This window comes from Mugil cephalus, chromosome 7 (assembly GCF_022458985.1).
Source record: "Mugil cephalus isolate CIBA_MC_2020 chromosome 7, CIBA_Mcephalus_1.1, whole genome shotgun sequence".
Taxonomy (NCBI): domain Eukaryota; kingdom Metazoa; phylum Chordata; class Actinopteri; order Mugiliformes; family Mugilidae; genus Mugil; species Mugil cephalus.
The window spans coordinates 8,135,874-8,161,661 of NC_061776.1; the positions used below are offsets into that span (position 1 = coordinate 8,135,874).

General features: G+C 42.1%; 2 protein-coding genes and 1 non-coding gene across 4 annotated transcripts; 1 reads left to right on the top strand and 2 right to left on the bottom strand.

The window, feature by feature from the left end:
• Window positions 1-2,104: 2,104 nt before the first annotated feature.
• On the top strand, window positions 2,105-2,176 carry trnad-guc. Its single transcript has one exon. It is a non-coding gene; the product is annotated as a tRNA-Asp (tRNA).
• A 328-nt stretch (window positions 2,177-2,504) lies between these two features.
• fcer1gl (Fc receptor, IgE, high affinity I, gamma polypeptide like) lies at window positions 2,505-4,904 on the bottom strand. The gene is made up of 5 exons (XM_047589578.1): window positions 4,734-4,904; window positions 4,525-4,616; window positions 4,261-4,287; window positions 3,825-3,854; window positions 2,505-3,394 (listed from the first exon to the last, which is right to left on the bottom strand). Exons 1-5 carry the CDS (start codon window positions 4,741-4,743, stop codon window positions 3,329-3,331), a joined length of 225 nt encoding a protein of 74 aa, XP_047445534.1. The 5' UTR covers window positions 4,744-4,904; the 3' UTR covers window positions 2,505-3,328.
• Window positions 4,905-5,272: 368 nt separating this feature from the next.
• On the bottom strand, window positions 5,273-23,929 carry LOC125010768 (vang-like protein 2). 2 transcript variants are annotated; one of them, XM_047589576.1, is made up of 8 exons: window positions 23,802-23,929; window positions 13,022-13,452; window positions 12,469-12,592; window positions 10,579-11,186; window positions 9,787-9,920; window positions 9,544-9,679; window positions 7,777-8,020; window positions 5,273-7,600 (listed from the first exon to the last, which is right to left on the bottom strand). In XM_047589576.1, the coding sequence occupies exons 2-8, from the start codon at window positions 13,090-13,092 to the stop codon at window positions 7,340-7,342; spliced, it is 1,578 nt and encodes a 525-aa protein (XP_047445532.1). In that variant the 5' UTR covers window positions 13,093-13,452; window positions 23,802-23,929; the 3' UTR covers window positions 5,273-7,339. The 2 variants fall into 2 exon arrangements, with proteins under 2 accessions (XP_047445532.1, XP_047445533.1); XM_047589577.1 differs by having other exon boundaries at window positions 23,121-23,860.
• Between the last annotated feature and the right edge of the window lie 1,859 nt (window positions 23,930-25,788).

Below are 25,788 nucleotides of genomic sequence, written 5' to 3' on the forward strand. Positions count from 1 at the left end.
GAGGAGACGGCTAGAGCCACAGGTACACCTGTCTGATAGGCCCCGCCCACTTACCGTGTGACCACGCCCTCTCAGATGCTGCGTTCAGTAAAGCGAGGTGTTGTAATTGAACTATCAAAACCGTCTCGCCTTATTATCATTATTATTAATAATAATAATATTTAACTTGAGGTCCTTTACTGACCTCTGTAGGCTGTGTGTGACCTGTCATGTTGACGTGTAGCTTCTTTTTTGTATTGTGCCCTCGCTGGGATCAATAGTGAATCTAAATACGAACATGTTCAGGGATGGAAATCATTTTATTTATTTGTTTAAATTTTATACATTTGTGAAAAGTTTCTTTCCGCAGTCCCAGAAAGTCTTTAAAAAAATCTATAAGCCAAAGAAAAGCATCGGGACTTTTTTTTTCTTTTCTTTTTGATACGATGATACGATAATCAGATTCTCCTAGCAAACTTTTTTTTTTATTCACTCATTCATCATTGCTACTTTCTGGATTAAGGCTGGGGAAAATTAAAAACTGGTTAACCACTCAGATAAACTTAATAGCAGCCAATAACTAATCTCAAACACTTCAACAAACCAAACAAAAGAAGCAAAAAAAGTTGCACAAATTTTTGATTATATCACAAGTATAAATGTATAAATATTGTGTGATCAGTCGGCCATGTGCTACTTCAAGGAGGAGAAAAGCCATGTGCAGTCATCATAAAACTACGAGTTTATAAGTGACATGCTTTTCATTATAAGAGTGTATGATGTGTGATTTAAAATTTCAGCCAGCTTTAAAACTCCACTGCAGTTCTCGAATTCATGATCTCCAGTTTCCCGGGAGGACTTGAAAGCAACTTAATTTCAATGGAAGTTTTTTCCTATTGTCTGTTTTGTTTTTTGTGTTTTTTCCTTTTGTCAGGGAGACGTTTCCTGTTGTCTCAATTGTTGACCTGCAGCCTGATGGCCTAGAGCTACAACCTCTAACAGGCAGCAAACACACAAACACACAGTAAATAAATACATAAATAAATAAATCACATGTTTCTTTCTTGGAGGAGACAGTCACCTCGACCAGAGTGACATTACAGGAAGGCTGTGGGAACCACTCGTGCTATAAACCCCAAAAACATGAATGGGGAGTCTCCTAAATGCCACTTTAAACAGCTTCTTTTGTTTCTCAAGATAAAACAGGTATGTTGCAACAGCTCCCAGGTGACTCCTCGGTGAGTTATCTGAAGAGCCTCGGGGTTAACAGTACATGGCTGGAGCAGACAGTTCATCTGCAGTATGTTTTGAATACATTTCCAGTTGTGTTGCTGTGTAAACAGGTGGGTGACACAGTCTTTTTTACTGTGGAAGGGAAGTGGTTGGTTGCACTCTGTTGCATTACTTGTGTTGCCAGAGTCTATTTTTAGATTTGGAGAGAAATTACTGTCAGATTTATTTATTTAATCGTTTTGCACACAAATGTCTGCTTATAATCCAGATCATTAAAGGAAGAAAATGGATGTGGCAGGAGGTAAAGGAGCCAGCAGGTTTATGCAAAAGACCTCGTCCTCTCAGGTTAATAAAATCACTGTTGAATTGTTGTTGTTTTTTTACCTAAAAACTTGAGAACGAATGATGTTTAAAACATTTAAACACGCGAGCCACGTCACTTCTCCTCGCTGGTTTTAACTAGTTGACCTACAGTTTTCACCAAAAACAAATCATTTACAAATTCCTGAAATATTATACAAAATCCTACGTGATGGCGCTCACGGGAAGATTAAAAATCCTTTAAATCGGATTTGGCTCAATAAAAATCCAGAAGAGGTAATTAACTTAGTGTATTTTTGTTACCTAATATTGCCCCCTAGTTTTAAAATCGAAAAACAAAAGTGACTCTGCTGTAGTTTCAGTTGTGAGAAATTATTTCTGCCGGATCTGACCTGTAAACAGGATATATAAAAATAAAATAGAATAAAAATAATAATAATATTTAAAAAAAAGTAATCACCAGAGCCTAACTATCTGATACCAAAACACAGATCCAATAACAAGTGAAACATATAAAGAGTGGAACTAGTGAACCTATTTGAGGGTTAAATGCAGGGGCTGTTTCCAGCTCTCCTCGTTAGTATAGTGGACAGTATCTCCGCCTGTCACGCGGAAGACCGGGGTTCGATTCCCCGACGGGGAGTTCCTTTTTTTTTTTTTTAAATTTATTTATTTTTATATATACACTTGTACTATTGTTACACGTGTACAGAACAACGGGACGCGGTTTACTATCTAACCAGAAGTACAATAAGCTTTAAGTGCATGTAGCATATATAGTGTTTAAAAGCGGTGATGTACAAGTTGTTTTTATAGCATATGGACAGTATTTACAGATGAAATCCCAAGTACAGGTGAAACCACAGGTGAGTGAGCAAAATGGATGGATATGTGTGTTACATGTAAGTAGACTATAAACCAGAGCTATGTTTATATTGATAAATTAGACAGATGACATTATTTGTCACACGCACAGTTATATATAGTTTATTTCATTTACATAGTACCTCAAAAAAGCAAAGAGCATTTGCAGCAAAGTGCTTCACAATCAACATGTCATATCAACATGCAATTTCCGATCAACACTGTCACACATCACTGTCTCAACAAATTAAAAAAAAAACTATTAACACCCAGGGTGACAAGATGAGGAGATAAAACAATTAAATTCCATTTAAAGCCAGGAAATAAAAATGAGTCTTGAGGTGCTTCTTAAAAGCCTCAACAGAGTCAGAACTCTCTCTCCTCCACAGAGGGATTTATAAACAAGCAGAAGAATTTTGAAGTGTGTCCTAAAAAGAACGAGGAGCCAATGTAATGATGCAAGAATGGGAGTGATGTGGTCTCGCTTCTTCGACCTTGTTTATAATTGGGCGGCAGCGTAGTGCAACGCACAGTGAAATGCATTGTCGGACCTGCAGCCACTAGTACAAAAAAATATATACTTTACTGTACTTCATTGTTTTCTCACCAGACAACGACAACAAAAACATTGTCTTCTTCAGATAAAAAAGACAATCCAAGAACTGAAACAAAAGACTACACTTCTATTAAAAAAAGAAGAAGAGTGACACGTACAGAGCTACACAGTGAAGTCTCACCGACAAAGTGTTAAATTAATTTACAGCATTTTATTCATGGCGTGACACAACGTCACAGAACGGAGGAGATAGTTTTCACAAAGGAAAGGAGAATTCAACGAGACAATAAGCTCAGGCTCCGAGCTGGGTCATTTACAGTCGTGTATAAAGCTTCAGTAGGTACAGCAGCGTGGTTTCGTGTTCAGCGTCTCCGGCTACATGATGGGCTTCTTGTCCTTCCCGATGGTCTCGTAGGTGTCGTTGCTGCGAGCAGACAGACCCTGGAGGACGCACACACACACACACACACACACAAAACATGTAACATCAGCTGGTGTGAAAAGTCAAGACGCTTTTATAAAATAAGCGATGATATGACTGTTTCCTGTTCACAGTATTGAGTGTGATTATTTTTTTTTTGTTGTTGTCTGTTTGTGACAGATAGATCAATTTAATTAAAACAATATAAAAAAAAAAATCAACCAATCAACAACTACACCACCAGTGCATATATTAAATGAGGCTTCGTTGCCACATAATTTGCCCATAATGCACGTATTCGCAGAATACAACATATATAGATGCTGGAATGACTTAAAAAAGTTAAAAAGAAGATAAATATAACATAAAATGTCAGAGTAGAGTATAACATAAAGTATAACTTGTCCCTCGTGTGCAATTTTTAGTTAGCGTCAGAATTAAAAGTCTCACCGCATAGATTCCTCCATCAGCGGGCTGCTTCTGTGAGACGGAAACAAAGACATTATTAAGAGCGGCCGCTGCAGTCACCTCATTAGCAAAACCGTGTGAAATGCTTTTGCATTTAGGTGCAATTTCATTTCCTTCTAAGCTTTGGAGATTATTGAGAAGCCTGTGCTTCTGCATGCAGAACAACAATTAGCAGGAAGTGGGATCTGACACAACTGTTACTTCTGTGAAGAAAGTCCAGTGGAAACTGTGACTGTGTACAGTGCACAACTAATGTGGGTTGGTGGTCAGCTCAAGCTTACAGGAAATGACAGAACTCAGCCACAGTTAAATAGGTTTTATATGCGTATGTGTGTATATATATATACATATACATATAAAAAGTTGAAGTTTCTCCACAATAATAAAGATTAAAAGTATGTACAGGTTTAGTTATTACCTCGGTTTGACTGGAAGATGGGGTCATCTGTCAAAATAAATAAATATGGGTTAAACATGTAGAACTTCCGTGTGAATTAAAGTTTAATATGTGAGCGGATATGAAAGTCTTTCTCCTAAAACTAGCAGCAGGCTCCACACAGAACATGGAAGTAAAACTTACACATCTGGATACGTATACACATATATACAGTTGTGCTCTCTGCATGTACTGTATGTATTTAACAGTTTTTTGTGTTGTTTTCAAGCCAAACTGTCGTCTTACCCTCAGTCTGCAGTAGAGGACGGTGAGAACGATGCCGTACAGGATGAGAATCCCATCCAGGATGTAGCACACGTTCATGTCTCCAAAAGATCCTGAGCAAACGGAACAAAATAAAAGTCACATCGGTGTTTGACTACGGCGCAATAGAACCACCACCCCGACCCCGACGCCGTCATCGAGCGCAACCGCCCCCGACCCAAACCACTCACCGAGGGCCATCGTGCCAACCAACCCCACCACCGGACTTCAAAGAAATGAGAGTTCTCTGTTCTTACCGGATGGGCTTCAGATAAGATGGAGGATCGGCCTGGTTCCTCGTATGTCAGCGAATGTCTCGACACCAACGCCACCCCCTGCGAGTCGAGCTCTGTGAACAAGCAGCGAACAGGAAGTCAAAGGCTCTCTGTCCGTTTTGAAGCTGTGAAACCACACGCCCACCGCACTGCCATCCTCCTTTTACAGAAGTTCCTCTAAATCTCTTGTGAAAAACACTCGTCACTGAAAAGTGCTAAAAAAAAAAAAAAAAAAAAAAAAAAACGCACCAGCATACCCAACAGCTGTGGTGACTTTTGTGAAGAAAGATTTTTCTTTCGGAGAACAGAAACCTTAATAGTATCAAGAAATACACATCTGCACACACGCATGAGATGAAAACAGAAGCTGCGTTTTCTTCCTCTTTTTTGTTAGTCCAATCCTAAAAAAATAAATAAATAAAAACGCAGCACAAAAGACAAGGACTCTCTGCACGTAAGGAATAAATGGTTTAATAATGGAAAACGCCTAGCACACTATACAAGCTACAGATACCAAAGGGAAGAAGAAAGTACAAACACAAATCTACAAAAGTTTTTTTTTTGTTTTGTTTTGTTTTTTGTTTTTTTACAAGCCACTTCTTTGCAAAAGTAAAAACATTCGGGAAAAATTTGCATCGTCATAACTTAGGCACCGTAGAAACGATAGAAAATAAGTTCTTATATTAAAAAAAAAAATAAAGTCTTGGAGCCCAAAGTTACTTTATGCATGCATTTTAAGAAAAAACAAAAACAAAAAAAAAAGGGTTGGACCCGGCTTTTGGGATATTTGTCAGAAACAGTCGTGTTGTTGGTTCGGCTCCACGGACGAAGGCTGTGGGGGGGCGGAGCCTGAGGCTGAGGGTTAAGGCCGAGGGGCGGGCGGCTTTTCTCGCGGTTGCAAGGCGACGGTGGCGATGAGCTCTGTTACAATCACATGTCCGGTTTGCGATTTTTGCGGATGGGCATTGAACCAAAATACCGACACACGTCACTGCTAGAAAATGTCATTTTACACCTGGTATCATGTTGGGAAATAAATAATGTTTTAAATTTAAAAAAAAGGCTCTGCCACAGAGCTTCGTATAGAAACATTTTGGAGCTGCGTGGTTTCCAGGCTGGTCTCTGACATGTGGTCTCTGAACAGAGGGGTGTTTGGTTTTTATCATGTGACCCTCTGAAAGCTCACCTCTGCTCACACATGAGGTCTAACACGTTCTTCATCCTCCTCCGCGGATGGTGTTGCTCAGAGGTGGCGTGTGGGCCTCCCTCCCTCCGTCCCCCATGGAAACTGAAGCCATGAAATGAGGCCGATGACGAGCCAAGAGTCAAGCCACAGGCGGTGTTTTGCAGACCTGCGTGACGTCGTGACACGTTTTCCCGCATTTAAATAATAATAAAAAATTAGGCAAACGGTACCGACTGTACCGTGTTAAACATTAAAAGGCTGCAGCGCTCTTTAGTTTTCATTTCATTTCGACAAGCTCTGATTATTTAAAAAAAAAGGTCTGTGACGCCAAAGTTTTTTCACATGAAAGCTATTAAAAGCAGCACACCAGTGAGCAAACGTACTCTCGGGTACGTTTTTTTCCTCTTTTCTTTCTTTACCGTAAAAATAAACTGGACCGACAGAAATATTGATTTCATCATTTGAAACTAGCAGCCATAAGCTGTAAATAGATCTTACTAAATGTGTCATTTCCTCATCTTTCAGTGATGTGCTGCAAACTACAAAGCTCCACGGGTCTGGGGTTAGCATCGGAGCTAAATGAAACAACGTACGTGTCTTTTTCTTTTGACAAAAAAGGAATGAGATCATTAATACCAGGTGAAAATGTTCAAGTTTCCCTGTTCAAGATGTGACATCAATAGATCAATGAAAATGCCAGAGTGGGATGAGGAGAAGCTGCATATTCAGACAAACTAGGAATGTACTTCCATATTTCTTAAGTCATTTTTTAAAACAAACAAACAAACAAAAAAAAAAAGAGGTTCGGCCCTCAAGGCAGCAGAGAAGCGACGCGTTAGCTCACTGGCACATGATGCTACATTCTGTAAGTATAAAAAGCAGGACTCAGTCCTTCAGTCTTAAGACATGACAAAGAGGAAGTGACTGGTATGACGCAACCCCCCCCCCCCCCCCCCCCCCCCCCCCCCTCCTCCTCCTGGTGTTCATGAGTTGAATCAGCACAGATGAGTAGTTCAGTGGTCACGGCAAAAGAGGAAGAGGCAAAACAAAGAAAAAAAAGAAAAAATGGAGTCCCCCTTTAGTTTGAAAAGGATTTTTACAACGTGCACCGAAAGATTAAAGGTCAAGGCATCCGTTTGTTTCCAGGGTTTGGACAATCATCAGCTGATCACAGTTTGATATCAGAGCATCTGCGGTGGTGAAGAAACAGTCCTCGAGTGGTTTCTTTTTTTCGCAGACAGGCGTGGGAGCGAAACGACCGGACGACGATAGCCGACCAAATGGACCTGGGCGCGGCGCCCCCGCCCCGCCCTCCCTGACCTTACACGGAGCGCGCTCACACCGACGTCTCCGACTGCAGCCGCATGACGAACTTGTGGCTCTTGGGGTCGATGAACTCCTCCCCGAGCCGCAGGAAGGGGAGCGGCGTCACCGTGACGACCAGGGAGAAATCCAGGCGCCGCAGGGAGAAGACGAGGCCCTGACGCAGGGCCGAGGTCACGGGCTCCTCGCTCACCAGGGTCCACTGGCGCCCCCTGCCGTTCTGCTGCTGGTACTGCATGGTGGGGCCGGGGCCCAGGTAACGCTCCAGGAAAGCCTACGAATAGATCAAGAGACTCTCCTTTACACACTGACCTATCAGAGACACCTTTTACTACATTTACTACAATTATATGACTGAAAACAGTACGCTCTTGATAATTCAATTCATTTTAGGGTTAAAAACATCTGCACTCTGTATCAGTTGTCAGGAGGAAGCCTCCGCTAACCGACCTTGGGCGTCATGTTGTGCGTGATGCAGAACTGCAGGTGCGTGAGGATGCTCTCCATGCTGTGGAAGGCCTGCTGCCGCGTGGTCCTCAGGTACTTCTGCATGGCCCGGGCCATCGGGGCGAAGATGGCCTGAGCCGCCTCCCGGGGGTCCATCACCTCTCTGGGGTGCTTGGGAGACGAGGCCACCTCGTCCTCGTGGAGACGCTTGATGTGCGTGAAGGCCTCCTCCACCGCCACGACCAACCTGGCGGAGCAACGGAGGGGCCGGTTCAGTACAAATACAAAGTACAAAGATATCGAACAAATGAGTAGAAAGTGACGCAACGAGAGCCGTCAGGTCACGTCCACGGATATAAAAGAGCAAATTCAACTTAGTTGAACAAGCTAATATCTGGAGAAAATGTATCTGTTGGGGCAACTACTCAGAAACAGCAAACACCTCCTTTACTAGAGCAACTTAAATGCACCGTGCTGGGATGAGATGAACTGATTTCTGCACAGTTTAAGACTGATGATGATTTTTTTTAAGTAATCTAATCTTTGAGTATGTGTCAGCTAAAGAAAACAATATTAAGGTTCGCTGTACACTCTGTGCTGGCCTCTAAGTCACAACACAACATCAAACCCCCACCACCCTAACAAAAACAGATGGACTTTGGTGGAAAAACCAGTAAGTGGTTGAAGAAGTTGGTTGAGGAAATGATGCATTGTAAGTTAAAACTCGAGGGCATTTTTTACTCGTATTGGTCTATATATATATATATATATATATATATATATACATATACATATGGAGATGCTGAGGACCCGTGCAGCCCATACATTGCCCCTCCCCCCACTAGGACAGTACCTGCAGCTGTAAGGGCTGTGACCCTAGAATCGAATCGTCCCTGCTTGTGCTCTACCTCCTTTTACTTATTTTACTTTGTTGTTGTTTTTGGTTAAATTGCGACTTGTGCGATTTGTTTGAGAAAAAGGAGGAAGAGGGAAAAATATCAGCTCAGAAAAATCGATATCAGCCCTAAAAAAAAAATCCATATCGGTCGATCTCTAGTCAAAACTGTAAACACAGTAAATACAGGTCACTTTGTTCTTTGTCTGCAACCAGTCTTCATCATTTTCTGCTCATTTGTTTTACCCTGTGGAGTTTAAATGTTCTCCCTGTGGGTTCTCTCCAGGTTCTCCAACTTCCTCCATACACCAAGACATGGCGATTAGGTTAATCAGTGATTCTAAATTGGCCCTGAGACAGACTGGAGACCAGGATGGACCCCAACTCTTGGCCAATGACAGTCAGATAGACTCCAGCCCCCTAGCGACCCTCCAGCCAGGAGGACAAGCGGTTACAGAAAATTAATGCTATCAGCTTGTCTTCTTCTTTTTTTTGGGATTGGTAGTTTTTTTTACCATAGCATCACTGCTACAATGAGCACCTTCTTTTCTCACAAACTACGAGGTCAAAACAACAGAACATGTAGCCTCACTTCAGACTGAAATCACCAAAACAAAAAAGTACATGTCCAAACTAAACCACTTTTAAAAATGCTCTGTTAGAATAGACAACACTGGTTACAAACCATATCAATGCTACTGTTACAGCCCCAACGTTTAATGAAGTTTCTCTCAAACTGAGAAAATGGTTAACTTCACCACCGCCACAACAACAAGAACACGTCAGAGCAGGACTCAGGTCCTGTCAGAGACGGGCTGACGTCCAACCGTAAGAGTGCAGGTGAAGAAACCTGAGCAGACTGTGGTTTCTCTGACCTGGCCTTGCGTTTGCGGATCCGACGGTCCATCTCGGCCTCCTCGTAGTAAAACTCGTTGTGGGAGTTGTCTCGCCTCCTGGCGGCGGCTGCGATCATGGCCCGCGACTGTCCTGTGGAGTTATTGGTTGGGTTTTCTGCAAAGGTGACAAGAGTCATGAGAAATCCCATTTGAACTCTTTGCAGAGTGCAAAGAGATGAGGAGTTAGGGGAGATTATAAACCCGCGACGAGGCTGTATTTACCGTCCAGAGAGTAAACCTTGAAGCCGGTCATCTTCTTGGACAGGATGGACTTGGGCAGGTTGAGCAGAGCCGGGTTGTAGACGGAGAAGTCGCTGTAATAACGGTCCAACACCCAGACGGCTGCTCGCTGGATACTAAAACACAGAGCGTGAAGTCGTCAGTGCCTCAGCAAGTGGAATATACGCTCTCGTAATGTAATGTAATTAAATATCTTAGGTCCTTAACTATCCACATTTAATTCAGATTTTGTGACACATCACAAAAGTAACGACAGCTGCGTGAATCAAGCTGTTAGAGATCGAGGTTTTTGAATTACATTAACTCACGGTGGTTTGTGCTATTGACAAAATTCAAAGTGTGGCTGAACACTGGGAAGCTGTACTTTTTGTCTGGAAGACCTTCGTGACATCTCAAGGGTGTAACTAACTTGTTTTCTTTTACCAACAAATTCCTCTAAACAACTCTCTCTTCCTGGGCCTCCCAGTCTGGCGTCATCATTACCGTAATGGCAGCTTTTTTTCCAGAAAGGGCAACGACCAAGTGTTCAGCCACACTTTGAATTTTGTCCATCAGTGAGTTACGGTAATTCAAATACTAAGCTATTCCTTATCCCTTTACTAAAATATGTTGGATTCATGTTCATGTGTATTTAAAGAAATTTAAATTTGTCGGGGGAAATTAAAATATATATATATATAAAAAATGTTTAATCAACCAAAGACCCTCTGAAGTGTCTCTGCAGACCCCCTGTTGAAAAACCTACGTCTTAAAGGGTCAATCTGTCCCACAAACCTGAGGTGGCCCACGTTGTAGAACTTGCTGGCTCCGTCCGTGCTCCTCACCACCTTGAGGCAGAAGGCCGGCTGCAGGTGCCGGACCTCCAGCAGGACCAGGGCCAGGTACTGGATGAAGAGCAGGGCGTCCACCAGCGAGGCGGCGTACTCCACGATCCCCCTGTAGTCCCTCTCCCGGGGCTCCAGCACGCGCACGCCGTAGAACAGCCAGTACGACGCCACGAACAGGAACACCAGCACCATCAGCAGGCAGCGGAAGACGAAGAAGCGCGGGAGGGTGGCGCGGGGCGGCCGCAGGAACAGCGCCCAGGACGAGATGAGCAGGACCAGGAGCTTGAAGGCCAGGGAGACGTAGAGGCCCTCGCAGGGCGTCCCGCAGGGCTCCAGGGCGTCCCGCCACAGGACCTGCGGGAGGATGAGGAAGGCGAGCGGCGTGAGCAGCGCGAAGAAGCTGAGGCAGCCTCCCAGCGCCGGGCCGACGAAGCGCTTGCACTCGAGAGGAGTCGACTCCTCCAAATCTTTGGTGACGCGGGTCAGGTCCTCATTGGAGATGCTGTGCTCTGAGGTGCCGGTGACGACCGTGGTGGTTTCTCCCCAGTTGTCGTCCTGAATGATGAGGAAATGTGTGTTAACGATGTTTTTTTTTTGTTTTTCTTTGCAATGCAATTTAAAAATCTGTCACATTTTATTTATTTGGCAGCTTTTAGGACAAATAAATGCCATTCAAAGTGCTTTAGGTTGTGACTGACTAAAATATATATAGAAAAAAAGGTGAAATGAAACAACAGAAATGGACATAAAATAAGAAAACAAATAACAAAAATATGAAATTGATAAAATATAAAAAAGTACGATATAAGAAGATTAAAACTAGAATGAAAAAATTTGCAAAATAAAATATAGAATAAAATACACAAACACCCAAAATTAAGATAATGGTTAAAAAAATAAAATAAAAAAACATAAATTAAATTAATTTAAAAAAAAAAGGAGCAAATAAATAAAGTAAATAAAATGGGAGAATATAAAACTGTAAAATATAATAAAATAACTAGAGGACATAAAAGCCAGATTAAAGAGGTGGGTTTTTAGCCCAACATCAAAATGTGTTTGGTATTTTTAGTAAAACTTCATGTCCAACTCTGCAAATATGTGAAAATGAGTCAAAACCTGAGGTCATTTATCATTTAGTGAATAATCTCTGCTTCCAGCTTCTCAAACATTAGACTTTTCTGCTTTGACGTCACAGACATGAATCAATAAGAGACAAAATGTGACACAGTTTAAATGAAAAGTTTGTTTAGGAGGTAAGAAAGGCCTGAGTTAGTATGTGGTACGTTTTTAATATTTCCCAATTTAACTGCGCGTCCTCAGTCCTTTAAACTATTTAAAGACGACGTGAACGTGAATTCCTGCTCTGAAAACTCGTTGGGTTAATATCCACCCACAGACGTTGTTTTGATATGAACTGAAACTGCGATGAAGTCACAGATCCAGTGTAAGAGGTCGACCACGCTGCTGTTTAAAGGGCAACTCCTGCTCCGGTCGACCGAGAGACTGGAGTTAAACATTCATCTGTGGTCGAACTGGTTTTGATTTACACCGATCAGCCACAACATTAAAACCACCGACGGGAGAAGTAAATTGAGCATCTCGTGATGATTCATTGTTCTGCTGGGAAACTTTTGTACCTGGAGTTCATTCATGTGGATGTTACTGAGACATGCAGGATGCAGCCTGACACAATATTAGGACGGTGGTCATAATGTTATGCCTGATCGGCGTACTTTGAAAAACCAAACACCAGATCTAGACTAGTTCTGTGCAGCGCGACTCAACAATTGGCTGCCGACAAATCAGAACGAGCAGATGTGTCGGTGTAACGGACCCTTTCGTCTCCGCGGGTCGACTCTGCGTCGAGGAGCGGCTCCCCGGGAGTTTGGATGGTGACAGATTTGTCGGCGCGACTGCTGCTGTCTCGGCTCTTGGAGCGGTGACGGTCCCTCCTGTCCCTGCAGGAAAGAAAAAAAAAACAAAAACACACACAAGGTGAACGGATGTACAGACTAACCCGAAGAGGATTTGAATCAAACGTCTCTTAATCCAAGTCCAAAATAAAGTATTTTATTTAGAAACACTAAGTCGACATTATTCACATCAGATAACTTCATATTTTCCTTGTAGATAATAGATGACGGAGCTTTCAGCGTCTGAATATGTGTAATTTCTGCTCAAAAAATAAAAAATGATATAAAAATCTATCAGCTGTCACTGGTTAGAGGCGTTTCTTGTTGTTTTTCCAGTAGTTCCGTGTGTCTCTATGAAACATACCACAGATTCTGCCTCATTATAAAGACTCAGTTACGTGATGAGGAGTAAATGAGGAGCTGAACACAAACTCCGTGTTGAGACGTCGTCCTTTTTCTCCACATTTCACCCACCTGTGCTTGCGGGAGCTCCTGGAGTGGGACGACTTGTACGAGTAGCCCGAGTACTGCGACTCGTTGTCCATGTCTCGGGCCGGCGGTGAGCGGGCTTTACGAGCCCCGCCTCCTCCTCCTCCTCCTCCTCCTCCTCCCGTGCCGCGGTGCTCGCCGACTCCTCCCAGCTGGCTCTTGCGCTCGGAGATGGACTTGGTGGAGAGAGCCAGGGGCAGCTTGAGCAGGTCAACCTTACTCCTGAGGGAATCTATCTTGGAGGCCGATGGGGAGGGGGGCAGGAGAAGGGGGGGAGGAGGAGGACGCGGGAGGGGACGGGAGAGCGGGAGGGGAGGCTACAGAGAGGAGGAGGAGGAGGAGGAGGAGGAGGAGAGGGGTGGGAGAGGATGACGGGTAGGAGAGTGACCGCCAGGGGGAGCTGTGGAGGTTGAGACCTGGAAGAGGGAGAAAAGAGAGTTAAAACCTTTCACACTGTCACTAGTTTCTCTTTACTTATTTATTTATGACTGAATGAAAATGAACCGAATAGTTATTAACTGAACGTGTAAAACTACAAACACTAACTCTGGCTTCTCCACAGCCTTAAATCCGTTACTGCACATTTAACTACGCCCGAAGGAATTTAATTGTTTAAAACCAGAGGACTTAAGATCACACAGAGTTATGTGCGACATTTATAGGGGATGATGTCGGCTTTGTGACTTAACTTTACGACTTTGTGGACATTTAATTAAACCAAACCCACAACTTATTATTTATTTATTTATTTAGTTAAAGAACAATGCGATTATTTTATCTGCAGCTTCAGCTTCTCATACAGTCCTGATAAATCCACAAGAGTTCCTCAAAGAGTAAAAGTTGCTATTAGAGCTGAAGAAGCTACTTTGACGAGCGGCGAAACATCTTCCAGAAACTCTACAACCTCTTTTAGGAAATATTACGACCTGAGTGACAGAAGAGCATCGACCCTCATCTGGAATAAAGGAAATATGTGAAACATTAAGACTTGTTTACAGATGAAACCACATCTCGTTAACAGATTTCAATGTGTGTGTGTGTGTGTGTGTGTGTGTGTGTGTGTAGTGTCGGGTTCTTCACTTTGTTTCTTGTTGTAATGTTTTATGTTTTTATTTGCCTGAAACATTTAGGGTTGCATTTTTTTGTAGGAAGAGTGTTATATAAATAAAGTTTGATTTGAATTGCTGTTCTATTATATGAACACTTGTGACCGACTCTCATTTGTGTTTTATTATTGGTTCTTGTTTTGCCTTTTCAGTTGTATCACTCTATTCTTTCTTTTGTCTTTTTATTATTATTATTATTTTCTGTTTCTGTCCTGTTCCTGTTCTTTTTTAAAAGAAAAAATCCTTGTTATTTCTTGTTTGTATTCACTCCGTTGCCCTGTAATAAAAAATAAATAAAATTAAGCTTTATGTGACAAGTTCTAATGTTAAATTGTATGTAATTAGATCATCACCTCCTCTGTGGTTCAGTGTGAAAGCAAAAAACACTATATATAAAAAAAATCATAAAATGAGGTGTCATCCTCCTTCTCCTTTATGATCTATGTACCGATTACTTTTACATTTCAGTGTTTATTTTTCGGTTTAAATCCGTGACAAACTCAGACCGGTTTGTGACTAATGTTTACTTTCATCACTGACAAGTGTTTTGACTTTCTCCAGCAGATTAGTAAACAGAAAAGTTCACACGGGGGAGTCACAGCAGTCTGAGGCGACGCGTTAAAGTTGTTTGTTCTGTCAAAATCATCAGCTCCTAATCCACAGATATGCAAATCACAGCGATTATTATATAGAATCTATCTGAGTCGTCTTTTATTTATTCTTCCGTGCAACACGTTGGTGCCTGTGGTTGTTTTAAAGTGCTGGATATCAAACAGTAAATCTGGAAATCTTTTCACTGGAACAAGCAAATGATTTCCTTTAAAACCAACTTTTTTTTTCCAGTCCTATCAGGCTCAGCCCCCCACCCTCCCTCCCTCCACTGGCTGTGAGCTGTGATCTAAAACACATTAACCCCTGTAAACGTCAGGCTTTGGTTTCACTGTGCGAGCTCGCAGAGCGTCTTCCAGGTCTCGGCTGAGGGTTAATCATCACACGACTGTATCTCCTCTCTCTCCGTCTCGGAGAAGCCGGCTTCAGCCGCCGTTAGTCTGCGACACAATGGCGGCCATATTGGATTACTGTGTTTTCACAAAACTTGTTTGCCCTCTCCCTCTCCATCTCACATTCCCTCCCTCACGCCCCTCGTCCCCAGGGAAACAGGAGAGGGGGGAGGAGGGGGGCCTCGCCGCTGCCATGGTGATGAAAGAGGGCGTTCATCTGAAGGGAGGGGGGATTGGAGGCTGACAGTTGCCGTGGAAACCTGACCTCACGCCGCCCCCGGGGCCACTCCGTCCTGTCACGCCAGAGGAAAAAAATCGCCAAAATAAAAGCTCAGCGTCACACGCTGGTTAATTGATAAAGGGCGGGCGGGGGCTCGCCCGCCTTTGATTGGCTCTCCGTGGGAAATGGAGAGGGACGGTAGCTGCCACCGACGTGTCACATGGTCCTGATTTTTACTTAATGAGGTTTTCATGCTCCTTCGACCGCCATTGTGTTTAAAAATCCACTTCCCTTCAAGTCAAATACTGTACGGATCCGTCTGGCAGAGTTTCTCCACATCATATAAGCCACATACTCTTTTTCTTCCACAGTCTTTGATTCATATTCCTTTCTCTTAAGTGGATGTGCTCCTCGTCTGGGCCTGAAATGCATCAACTTCTTGTTTTTTTTTTTAACCAGAACAGGGACGATTTAGGAGGCCCAGCAGCCATGTGCAAAACCTCTACAACAAAACGCCAATTTCAAACCACAAAATGCAAATGACTCACAGCTGCTTCCTGGTGTATCATCATCATCATCATCATCATCATCATCATCAGAAACAGCTTTTATCTCTGGGAATGAGCAAAAAATCAGGCTCCATTTAGAGCCGAACAAAAAATGTCATGATTCATGTGACCACATGTTACAGCTGTGACAGGGAGGAATCTTCACGTCAACCTGACTGGAATTAAACTGAAAAGGCACATTAAAAAGAAAGACAAGAGCGGGCAGAGGGAGTTTGTGAATAGTTTCACATGGAGGAGCAGCTTTAAGTGGAGCTCCTCGGCATAAATACGTGTGGACAGTAAGCAGAGAGGACTGAAAAGATTCCCAGGCACACCGCATTCTTTTTAGACGCGCAACAGACCGAATCTAAACAGTGTCTTAATCTAAAGGCTGGAACCAGCTCTCCCAGACAGAGACACGTCCCAAATCACAATCAGAACAATCCTCTCCGGCTTTAACCTTGATCCAACCACCTCGTAAAACAACAATTAAGCAACTAGAGCAGAGGGAGCGAAAGATGAAGGAGCGATGTTTTATTTTAGGAATGCCATTTAACCCTGTGCAGTGGGGCCGGGGTGGTGCACCGGTTCACACCGAATACCGGTATTTTTTTTACCGTTATGATATGAATTTTTAATATACCGGCATATTTGATTACACAGCGTTCAGAACAAAGCGCCCGCAAGACAATCAACCATTTTCATTGTAGCGCCTGCGTCACTGCGAGGTGTGGTGAAGATGGAAAGGTCTAAAAAAACACGAAAAACAGGTGCCATGTCTTTTGTTTGGGTTTTTTATAGGGTGACCAGACGTCCCCGATTTCTGGGGACAGTCCCCGTTTTGGATGATGTGTCCCCCTGCTTAAGCTGTCCTCGAAAATGTCCCCAATTTTAGCTTTTTATGAATGAGAAAAAAAAAATGTTGCACGCATACTACAAATATTACGGTAGCCAGTCCCACTTCTATTGACATCACAGACATAGCAGTTTAAATGTGTATAAATATGTCAAAATACATGAAGCTGTGATTGTCTGTTTCTTCATTTCATTTTTATAACATTTAATTCTTTTTTTTTTTCATCTACTGTAAATGTCCCCACATCAGCAATAAATAGTAAAATAGTCCATCCTTGGTCAATCCATTGCATTAATTCCTTTCCCAACCAGTAGAAAATGTTGTGAACCATCAGAATTTTGAAATATACCGTGACCATATACATACATGATCACATGATGTGTGTTTGTGTCCAGATAATTGACAAGATGACCGCCAGCTCTGTGAATCAGACAAAAACATGCAGCGCGTATAGGGTCCACATGGATCTACATACTTTAGGGAGCAATTACTGGGGCCGAGAATAGACGTCTAGATCTCTCCTGGTGACCTCTAAGAGTGGACGACAAACCTCGTGGGAAAGAGCAAACACTGGAGTGATAACTTCAAGGCTTGTTGAGTGGGCGGCACACTACAAGAGCAGCAAATGGAAACCTATTTAAATGCGTCGATGACCTTACAATATGAGATTCTAGTGATGTGTGATAGAGTTCATTCTACGATAATGCGCCCGTTAGACTTTGGCCTGATAGTGGTACAACGTGACGAGGTAAAGGCAATTAAAAGCAACAAATCTTGAGATGCTTCGCACGGATTGGTTGAACCCAATAACTGTATCCAACCGCTGAACGACAAAAACCGAACAGGTATAGCTGGTTTTCATTGTTGCTCCATTCGGTTAGTAATGAGGTTTATCTTCATCATTTATCATCTTGAGTTATTCAAACGTGACAAAAGAGGCAAAGTCGTCCTTATGATGCATCGAAAAAAAAAACTTTTGATGGGTAGATACTTGATTTAATTAGAATCTAGATAGATAGATAGATAGATAGATAGATAGATAGATAGATAGATAGATAGATAGATAGATAGATAGATAGATAGATTAGCGGTTAGATAGAGTTAGACAGCTACATAGATGGGTTAGGTCAGATAGATAGCTAGATAGTTGAGCTAGATAGTCGAGTTAGATTAGATAGCTAGCTAGCCAGATAGCTAGCTGGATAGATAGCTGAGCTAGCTAGATAGCTAGCTCAACTATAGATAGATAGATAGATAGATAGATAGATAGATAGATAGATAGATAGATAGATGAGTTACAAAGATAGCTAGAAAGCTAGCTAGCTAGCTAGATAGACTTCTTTCCTTTTACTCTGGAGACCTGACATCATCATTGTCAGCATTGTCCTCTATGTCACAAAAAAACAAACTACATTTGACCCGTTATCCACATAATGAGACACACATGGTACAAAAGCAGACTTTGAAAGGGGAGCCTCCATGAGGCCAACAAAGACACGACTAAACAAAAGGCGTTGGTTCTCTACTTTTTAACTTGGATCAAACCCATTTTCTGATCAGATTCTGGTGTGAGACAGTTTCTAAGAGTCCAGCGATGCCTGTGGTTCAGAAAGCTGTACGTTGGGTAAGAAATGGTAGATGCTGTTCCCTCTGTGCACACATCCCTGACCCTTACACTTTGAAATAAGCCTGGCTGCCTCCGCGTCGGCCTCTTAGTGATAATATGACAGAACACTTGATCTACAAAGGTGTGGCCCTCTAGTGAGATGGATAAGGTTTCCTATTCATCCCAACTGCCCCGTGCCCTACTTCATGGACTCTTCTGGTCGACTTCATTCAGCAGATTCATGTTAAATACAGATCATTTAAAATAAAGGCATCTGAATAGAAGTGATCGCTTAAGCCCATTCTGTGAAAACACAATTTATATCTGGGTGTAATTTCTGATCTGCCTCTTTAGTCTAACGGGTTCTTTTCTTTTCTCAAGACTCGTCTATTGTTCCTGGGAAACCGTTGTTAACTAAACAGTGGTGAGATTATTTTTCCCTTTCTTCTTTTAAAGAAAAACACTTGACTCTTTCATTTGATTGATTTCTAAACAAGTGTTTACATATAGTTCTTAAATGAATTCAACAGAGGACCCCGTAGGAGGCCAGGCCAGCGATCTGTGTGTGTGTGGGTGGTCTGAGATTAAACAGTGATGATGTTGGGCTTCAGGTGCACCGATGCCACGGATGGCTGGTTTTATGGCTTGGGCCACAGGAAGCGCAAAGTCGTTAAATATGCGCCGTCAACTGAGAGTCAAGATAAGGGTTTACTCCAAAAACATAAGCACAAACACATTCAGTAGGATTTGTAAGAAACCGAAACCTTAATTAAACAGACAAACTCAACTCGTTCAATTCTGGTTTTTATTTTTTTAACTTTCTATTATGATCAGTTAAGTGATAGTTTCAACTTTCAACCACATGGTTCAACACTTTTATCCAGATTTCAACACAGAAGGTTGTGAAAGATAATCTGAGGTACATCTGCAGATCCAGAATCCTAACACAGCAGCATAACTGATCCCAAGTAACACTTGTTAAGAAGCTTTTTTTAGTGACTAGTGTTAGAAATCAGGCTTCACTATGTCCGATGCTCTGTTCACACTAGCAATGAGGGAACGACAACTTACAACACATTTTCAGAGGAAGCCGGTGTGCTCTGGTGCAGAGACACGACAAGCCACTCGTGTGCTTTACCAGTTCACATGTCATATATAGTTAGTTCCTATTCCAAACAAGCCCGTTGTCGTCAGCACTCAAGCGTGAACGAACTGTAAACGCAACCATAGCAACAACCTTTATTGCAGTTTCTCTAATGGCCACTAGATGCTGGCCCCAAAAACTGAGTCAACTGAGTCCCCGTAAACGTCCGTTTTAACCCTTTAAAGGGCAAGGAACCAAATTTGGCAACTTCCACAAGCATTTTAAATCTTGTCCTAGTGCCTCTCAGTGAGGTTTAGAAGCATGTGGTTTTCACTCAGCCAATCAGAGAAGATCAAGGAAGCGTTCTCAGGTCAAATCAGGGTCACGTGTGGTTCAACAAGGTCCACCTCTGCATGAACTCTGAGCGTAACTGCTGCATTAGGTACCACAAAGAAGTGTACTAATCTAGTCGTCTAATTTGACAATGTGTATATTGGCATTGACAGCTTTTACATTCTGATGGTCAAAAAAATGAACATGTTTACATTTTCTTACCACTCAAGGACAGGAAACCATATGTGGTAAATTCATTAATCTTGATTTTCTCCATGAAAATAATGATAACACTAGTATTTCAACTAGTGCTCTATAAGGGGTTAAAAGGAGTTGAAGTAAACATGCTTAGAAGCCTTAGCAAAACAATCTCTTTGGCCAATTTCTCAATTTCTATCAATTGTATGTTTTTTGGTCTTTTTCTGGTCAAATTATATCAAGACTTCAGGTTATTCATGGAATTCCACTTATTATTGATTTTACATTATGGTTAAGTGCCACGTGTGGGGAATACTAAATCCGTTTGGTCCAACTTTATTTTCCAATCCGTCACCAACTTTTGTCCACACTAAACCAATTCTGACAAAATATTTTAACTAAAAGCGGAGTGAGGCCTCGTCAAGATGGTGCCGGCCAGACCCACGACTCACTGGGCTTCTTTTTGGTTCTTCAGTAGGTCCATATGTGACATTACAACAAGTTGGTTCATCTTTATATACAGTTTATGGCATGGCCACACACTAACGCCACTACGTTACCAGAGATCCCACAAAAACACGAGTTCAGCTACAGCAAACACTTAGATGGTTAGCAGTGAAGAGCCAGAACTCGCAGCCCAATGGCTGCCAAATTTACATGACACTAAACATGCACTGCTGCGGGCCAATTCCTTTTTTATTTTCGACATTTGCTTTTACACATTTGTAGCCTTATGATCTCATATCCCTGCCAAACAGCTTTCAGTTTAAAACCAAGTGAAGGTCTCGTCATTAAGTTCACAGCGTTCATGCTCCACAGACAGCATCATCAAACCATCAAATAAAACCCAAACCACATCGAGTCACTCAAAACAAGCAGATGTCAGCTTTTACAGCCTCCATTTTTGCCCCCAAAGGCAAAAAAAAGAAGAAAAAAGAAAGAAATCAAGCTGTCATTGAACATTTTTTGGAGCTGCTGGCACCGGGACAGCAGCTGTCAGTAGTGGAAAAGCAAGCTGGGACATCTCTGCAATGACCAGCTCCCCTCCACAGCCATTTGAGGCCTGATATGCCAACTGTGAAAATAACGCACACACACACACACACAAGCTCAGTCTACCAGGGCCACACACACACACACACACACACACATCACAGCGCTGATCACCACCCACGGTCGCCTGCGACAACATCAGTAAAACCAGCGGAAAACAAGACAACTGCTACCGTCATGATCGCGCACACATGGCCAGCGAACCAGAGCAGGTGTGCGTGCACACGAGGCCGGCCGGGGTGTGGTCGAGCCATCAGGCCCTCGGATTCAAAGGGAGCCCCGCACACATTTGTCCTCTCGTATCCAAAACTAAACAGTGCGCAGACACAGGAAGTGGCTCAACGAGCTGAGCTGAGCCGAGATGGATGTGGTTCACTAGTGGCTGGTCTCAGAGCCAAAGGAAGCAATTACTTTTGCTGCGGCATAATCTGCTGATTATAATTCACTCTGTTTGGTCTATAAAGTGTCAGAAGTTGTAGTCGGAGTAGAGGAGGGTTAAAGATGTCCAAATGAAAGAGCACGCAAAGTAGAATTTGTAAGTTTTGGAGGGGGGATTTTTCGGTTAAAGAAATGATAAAATGTAAAGTAGAGTATGATTTATTTAAAAAACAGCATGACGGTTTGATGGTTGACAGATGTCATACATTTCATTGGAGACTATTCTTTTTTAAAAACAATGGAAACCAATACAATGCTGACATCTTAATTTATCTCTGAATGATGGATGAACTGATGACACATCGACAGAAGAAGAAGTCCAAATTATTTGTTGTTTAAGTGGTGAAAAACTATTTTCTTGATTCTCTAATGTGCAGCTATCGAGCCATAATAAAAAAAAGAAAGAAAAGAACGTCGCTGTGTTTTCAGGCACGTCATGGCGACTGGAAACATCCTAACGTGTGAGCTTCCTGGAAAAATGAAACTCCAACGTGTTTGTTTATCATGTAATTTTATAGCTCTTAGTTCCCATTTTCTACCATTTACCGAATCAGACATTAAATCTCGGTTTGCACGGTGATAATGTCGATTATTCTGGGTTTTAATGTTTATTTAAAAGTAAGAGAAGTGGGAGGTAAGATGAGGTAAAACTCTTTTCTCAGGGATTTGAGTGAATTGACTCTTTAAGAATAAAGACATACCAGATATCAAGCCCTGACATGTTCGGTCCGTTAGTTTAGTCAGAAAAAGCGATTTTTTAATACTAATTTTAATTTAAATTTGTATGAAAAAAACGTCTGATCAACCACAGATATTGCGACCTCCCTGCAGTATCTCCGCGGACCCCCGTAGGGGTCACAGACCTCCTGTTGAAGACCTACGGTTTGTGGGAAAATGTCAAACATTTGCTTCGGAAACGAGACACTGTTATGTCATTTTTGCTTTAATACGTTGAAAGTTGAATATTATTATGTGTAAGATGGAGACACTTCACATTTACTGGCAATTTTTTTAAACCTAAAAGTAACAAACCAGAAATTAAAGATGAATAAATACATAAATAGCCTCTGACAAACAAGTGACAACGTACAATTTAAACTTAATAATCATTCCACAGAGGCTAAGTGCATGAGTGGATAAATCATTTCATGTGAAGGGGCTCTAATTATTATTGTTTCTTGTGGTTTGAGTGTCGCATTACTGTAATATTCCTCCCTCTGAGCCTCTGCTGTGTTTATGTCCTGTATTATCACTGAAACACCCCCCAACAGGAAGCATCTAAACAGCACCAGAGAAGAACTACAAACTGATATTACTGTGCAGAAAAAAAAAGAAGAAAGAAAGAAAGTAAGATCGTCCCTTATTTCCAGTCTGAACTTCTATAACTCCTAAAACCCTGCGTGTTTGCCGCAAACTCACTGAGGCTGAGGTAATCAGGGGCCTGTTTCGGCTCCAGCAACATTATCCCGTTTCAGTTTGAATTTCAGCCCCTTAAAAACACACATTTTCAGCCGCTGCCTGCGGTTTACATGGGCCAAGAGTCACACCGCATCAATAATTCAACAACACTCCACATGCACAAAAGAGGCGAGCCAAAAAAATGAATATATAAATAAATAAAAACAAAAGGAGCTAACTTACTGCGAGGAGCCGGATCATTTAGGGCGACTATAAAGACTTGTGCGACCTACAAAATGAAAAAAAAAAAAAAAAAAAAAGGAGGGTGTTGTAGAAATGCAGGACAATGGGAGACTCCCAGGCCCCACCGGCCGCGTCCTGATGCCAAAAATTATCCAAACTGATCCCTTCTTTTTTCGACCCCTTCTCCTTTTCCCGACGCCTTCACTTGTAAATGAATGGACGCTCTCAGATCCTTCAGCGAAAGGGGGCAATTCAAAACCTTCGGCCTACAATCAAACTGGACGCGCGTATTCTTCCTTCCAGGCGCATCTCTCTCTCTCCCTGTTTCCTTTTTATCTCCTGCTTCACGGAGGCACGGACGCGCTTCCTCACGCGTTTTCAGGATCGGTCCACAGAGCTACGTGGCCTCCGTGAGAGCAACAATAGGGGCCGATGAGGGTCCTAAACTTCCCTGCGGTTTCACAAAAAAAAAAAAAAAAAAAAAAAGCGACCATCGCGTCCTCTCGACTATTGTTTGGGGGAAACCGGAGATCTCCGGCGGCGCACCAAATCCTCCTCTCCGTCCGCGTTAACGCGGCGCACATGCACACGTAACCCCCCACCACCAACACCACCACCACCAGGAGCAGCGACGTCTCAACACATTTTTCCACAGAAGAGAAAAAAAAAAATGCTACTCACTTATTATTCCGGATTGTTCATTCAAGGTATTTTCTCACTTTCCACTTTCTTTCCACGGAGCCGTAGCAGCGTGCGCCCCGCCTCCGCTCCAGTTTGGCCCCTCCTCTGGTTTCCCCCCTGGGGGGGAGGTGGATGGGTGGCGAGGGGGGGGGGGGGGGGAACAGGGCCTGTGAAACGGTGTGGTTGAGCCACAGCGCATTTATTACCACTCTGTGATGTGATATTTCACTCACTGAAAAGAGAAGAGGGGGGTAGAGTGAACCGCAGACAAGAGTGAGCTTTTAAAAAGCGAGGAGCCATCAAGGAGGAAGGAAGCGTTTTAGGAATCTGGACCAGAAGTCGATTTTAATAGAATTTATTATTATAATAATAATAATAAAAAAAAAACTTTGTTAAGCAAAGAAACACAAAATCACTTTTATGTAGCATGAAACCTACAATACATAAATGGATTCTGATCTAAATTATTCCCACTTGAAGCATTTATACTTATTATCTGGTACATTTTAAACACCCCTTTTTCACATTTTCACCCTTAAATGATGAAGTTATAATCCTGACAGTGTAAGTCAGACTTGGATTTGTTCTTTTTTTCAGTTGGACTGGGTTTCTAAATGTGTTTTGCATAGGTGAGATGCGTTGGTTGACATGTAGTTGCATGTCCCATCACTTCTTACCTACTGCTGTTGGCTAGGCTAGTTAGCTGACTGCTAGCTGACTGCTAACCTGCTGGTCGGTTTTTCAGTTGGACTGGGCTCCTTAATGTGTTTTGCCTCCGATCTTGGCACAATTGATTGTAACATCTCATCCTGTGTAATAATGACTGCATTTAAAATCATGCTAGTTAGTTAACAGTTATTTAACAGCCTAAACTGGGCCCAACCTCTAAATCAATGTGATGTAAAACATTAACCAGGTAAGTGGTGCATTAGAGCAGGGGTCTTCAACGTATCTATTACATGTGTTACATATTAAACTCAGCATAGTGCTATTTATAAGTATTTATTATAATGCTATCCATTATCGGTTTTCTAAAATATGTTGGATTCATAACCCTAACGTGTATTTAAAGAAATTAAAAAAACACATATATATATAAAATGTCTTATCAACCAAAGATTTTGTGACTCCTCCCCCTGCAGTACCCTCGCGGACCCCCTAGGGGTCGTGGACCCCCTGTTGACTCTGTGCATTAGAGTGCAGCTGGTTAAATGAGTAGATTTATTTAAATGTATTCATTCTTTATATCATGATAACTCACATTTTAATGAGGCATAACAACATTTAACAGGACAGACATTGCAATTAAAATGAAAATGGAGTCAAAAGTGGATCCTTCTTTAAATGTTAATTGTTATATATATATATATATATGATAACATGATTTTGTCAGTTTCTCATGTTCTACAGCTGCTGTTCTCATGCTTCCTTTGAGAAGCATCTGACCTCTTTTGCTGAGGTTTTTTTTCCTCTTTTAATTTATAAGGTGAGTCACGGTACAGACCAATAAGCAGTTTGAAACTATTATGGCTAATTTCACACGTTTTAAATAATTCAAGGAGACCAAAAGTGACGAAAATGAACTTATCGTAGCTCTTTTCTTTTGTTTTTCTTCAGTAGCTAGAATGCGGTGTTTGAGGTCCCTTCAAGCCTTCACAAGATAAATCTCACCGATGTAGTCATTTATTTACTTATTCTATTTTTTTGTGAAACAAGTCTAAACACACATAAGCCCGCTTTAGAAGAGAAACCCATGATCCATGAGTTTTTACGTAACATTTTATTTTTTTTCCACATTTAATCCACGTTTCTGAAGTAGCATCAGGTTAATTCTGAGCGATTCAGAGGCGTTTCCACAAAAAGTTGAAAGAGATCTTAAAAAGGTTTGAAAATCTCATAATCGTGGCTTCGGTTGATCCTTTGTTGCTCCCTTTTAGGGTGAAGAGTCTCTCGACACGTCCGGGACGTCTCAAAAAACATCATTAAA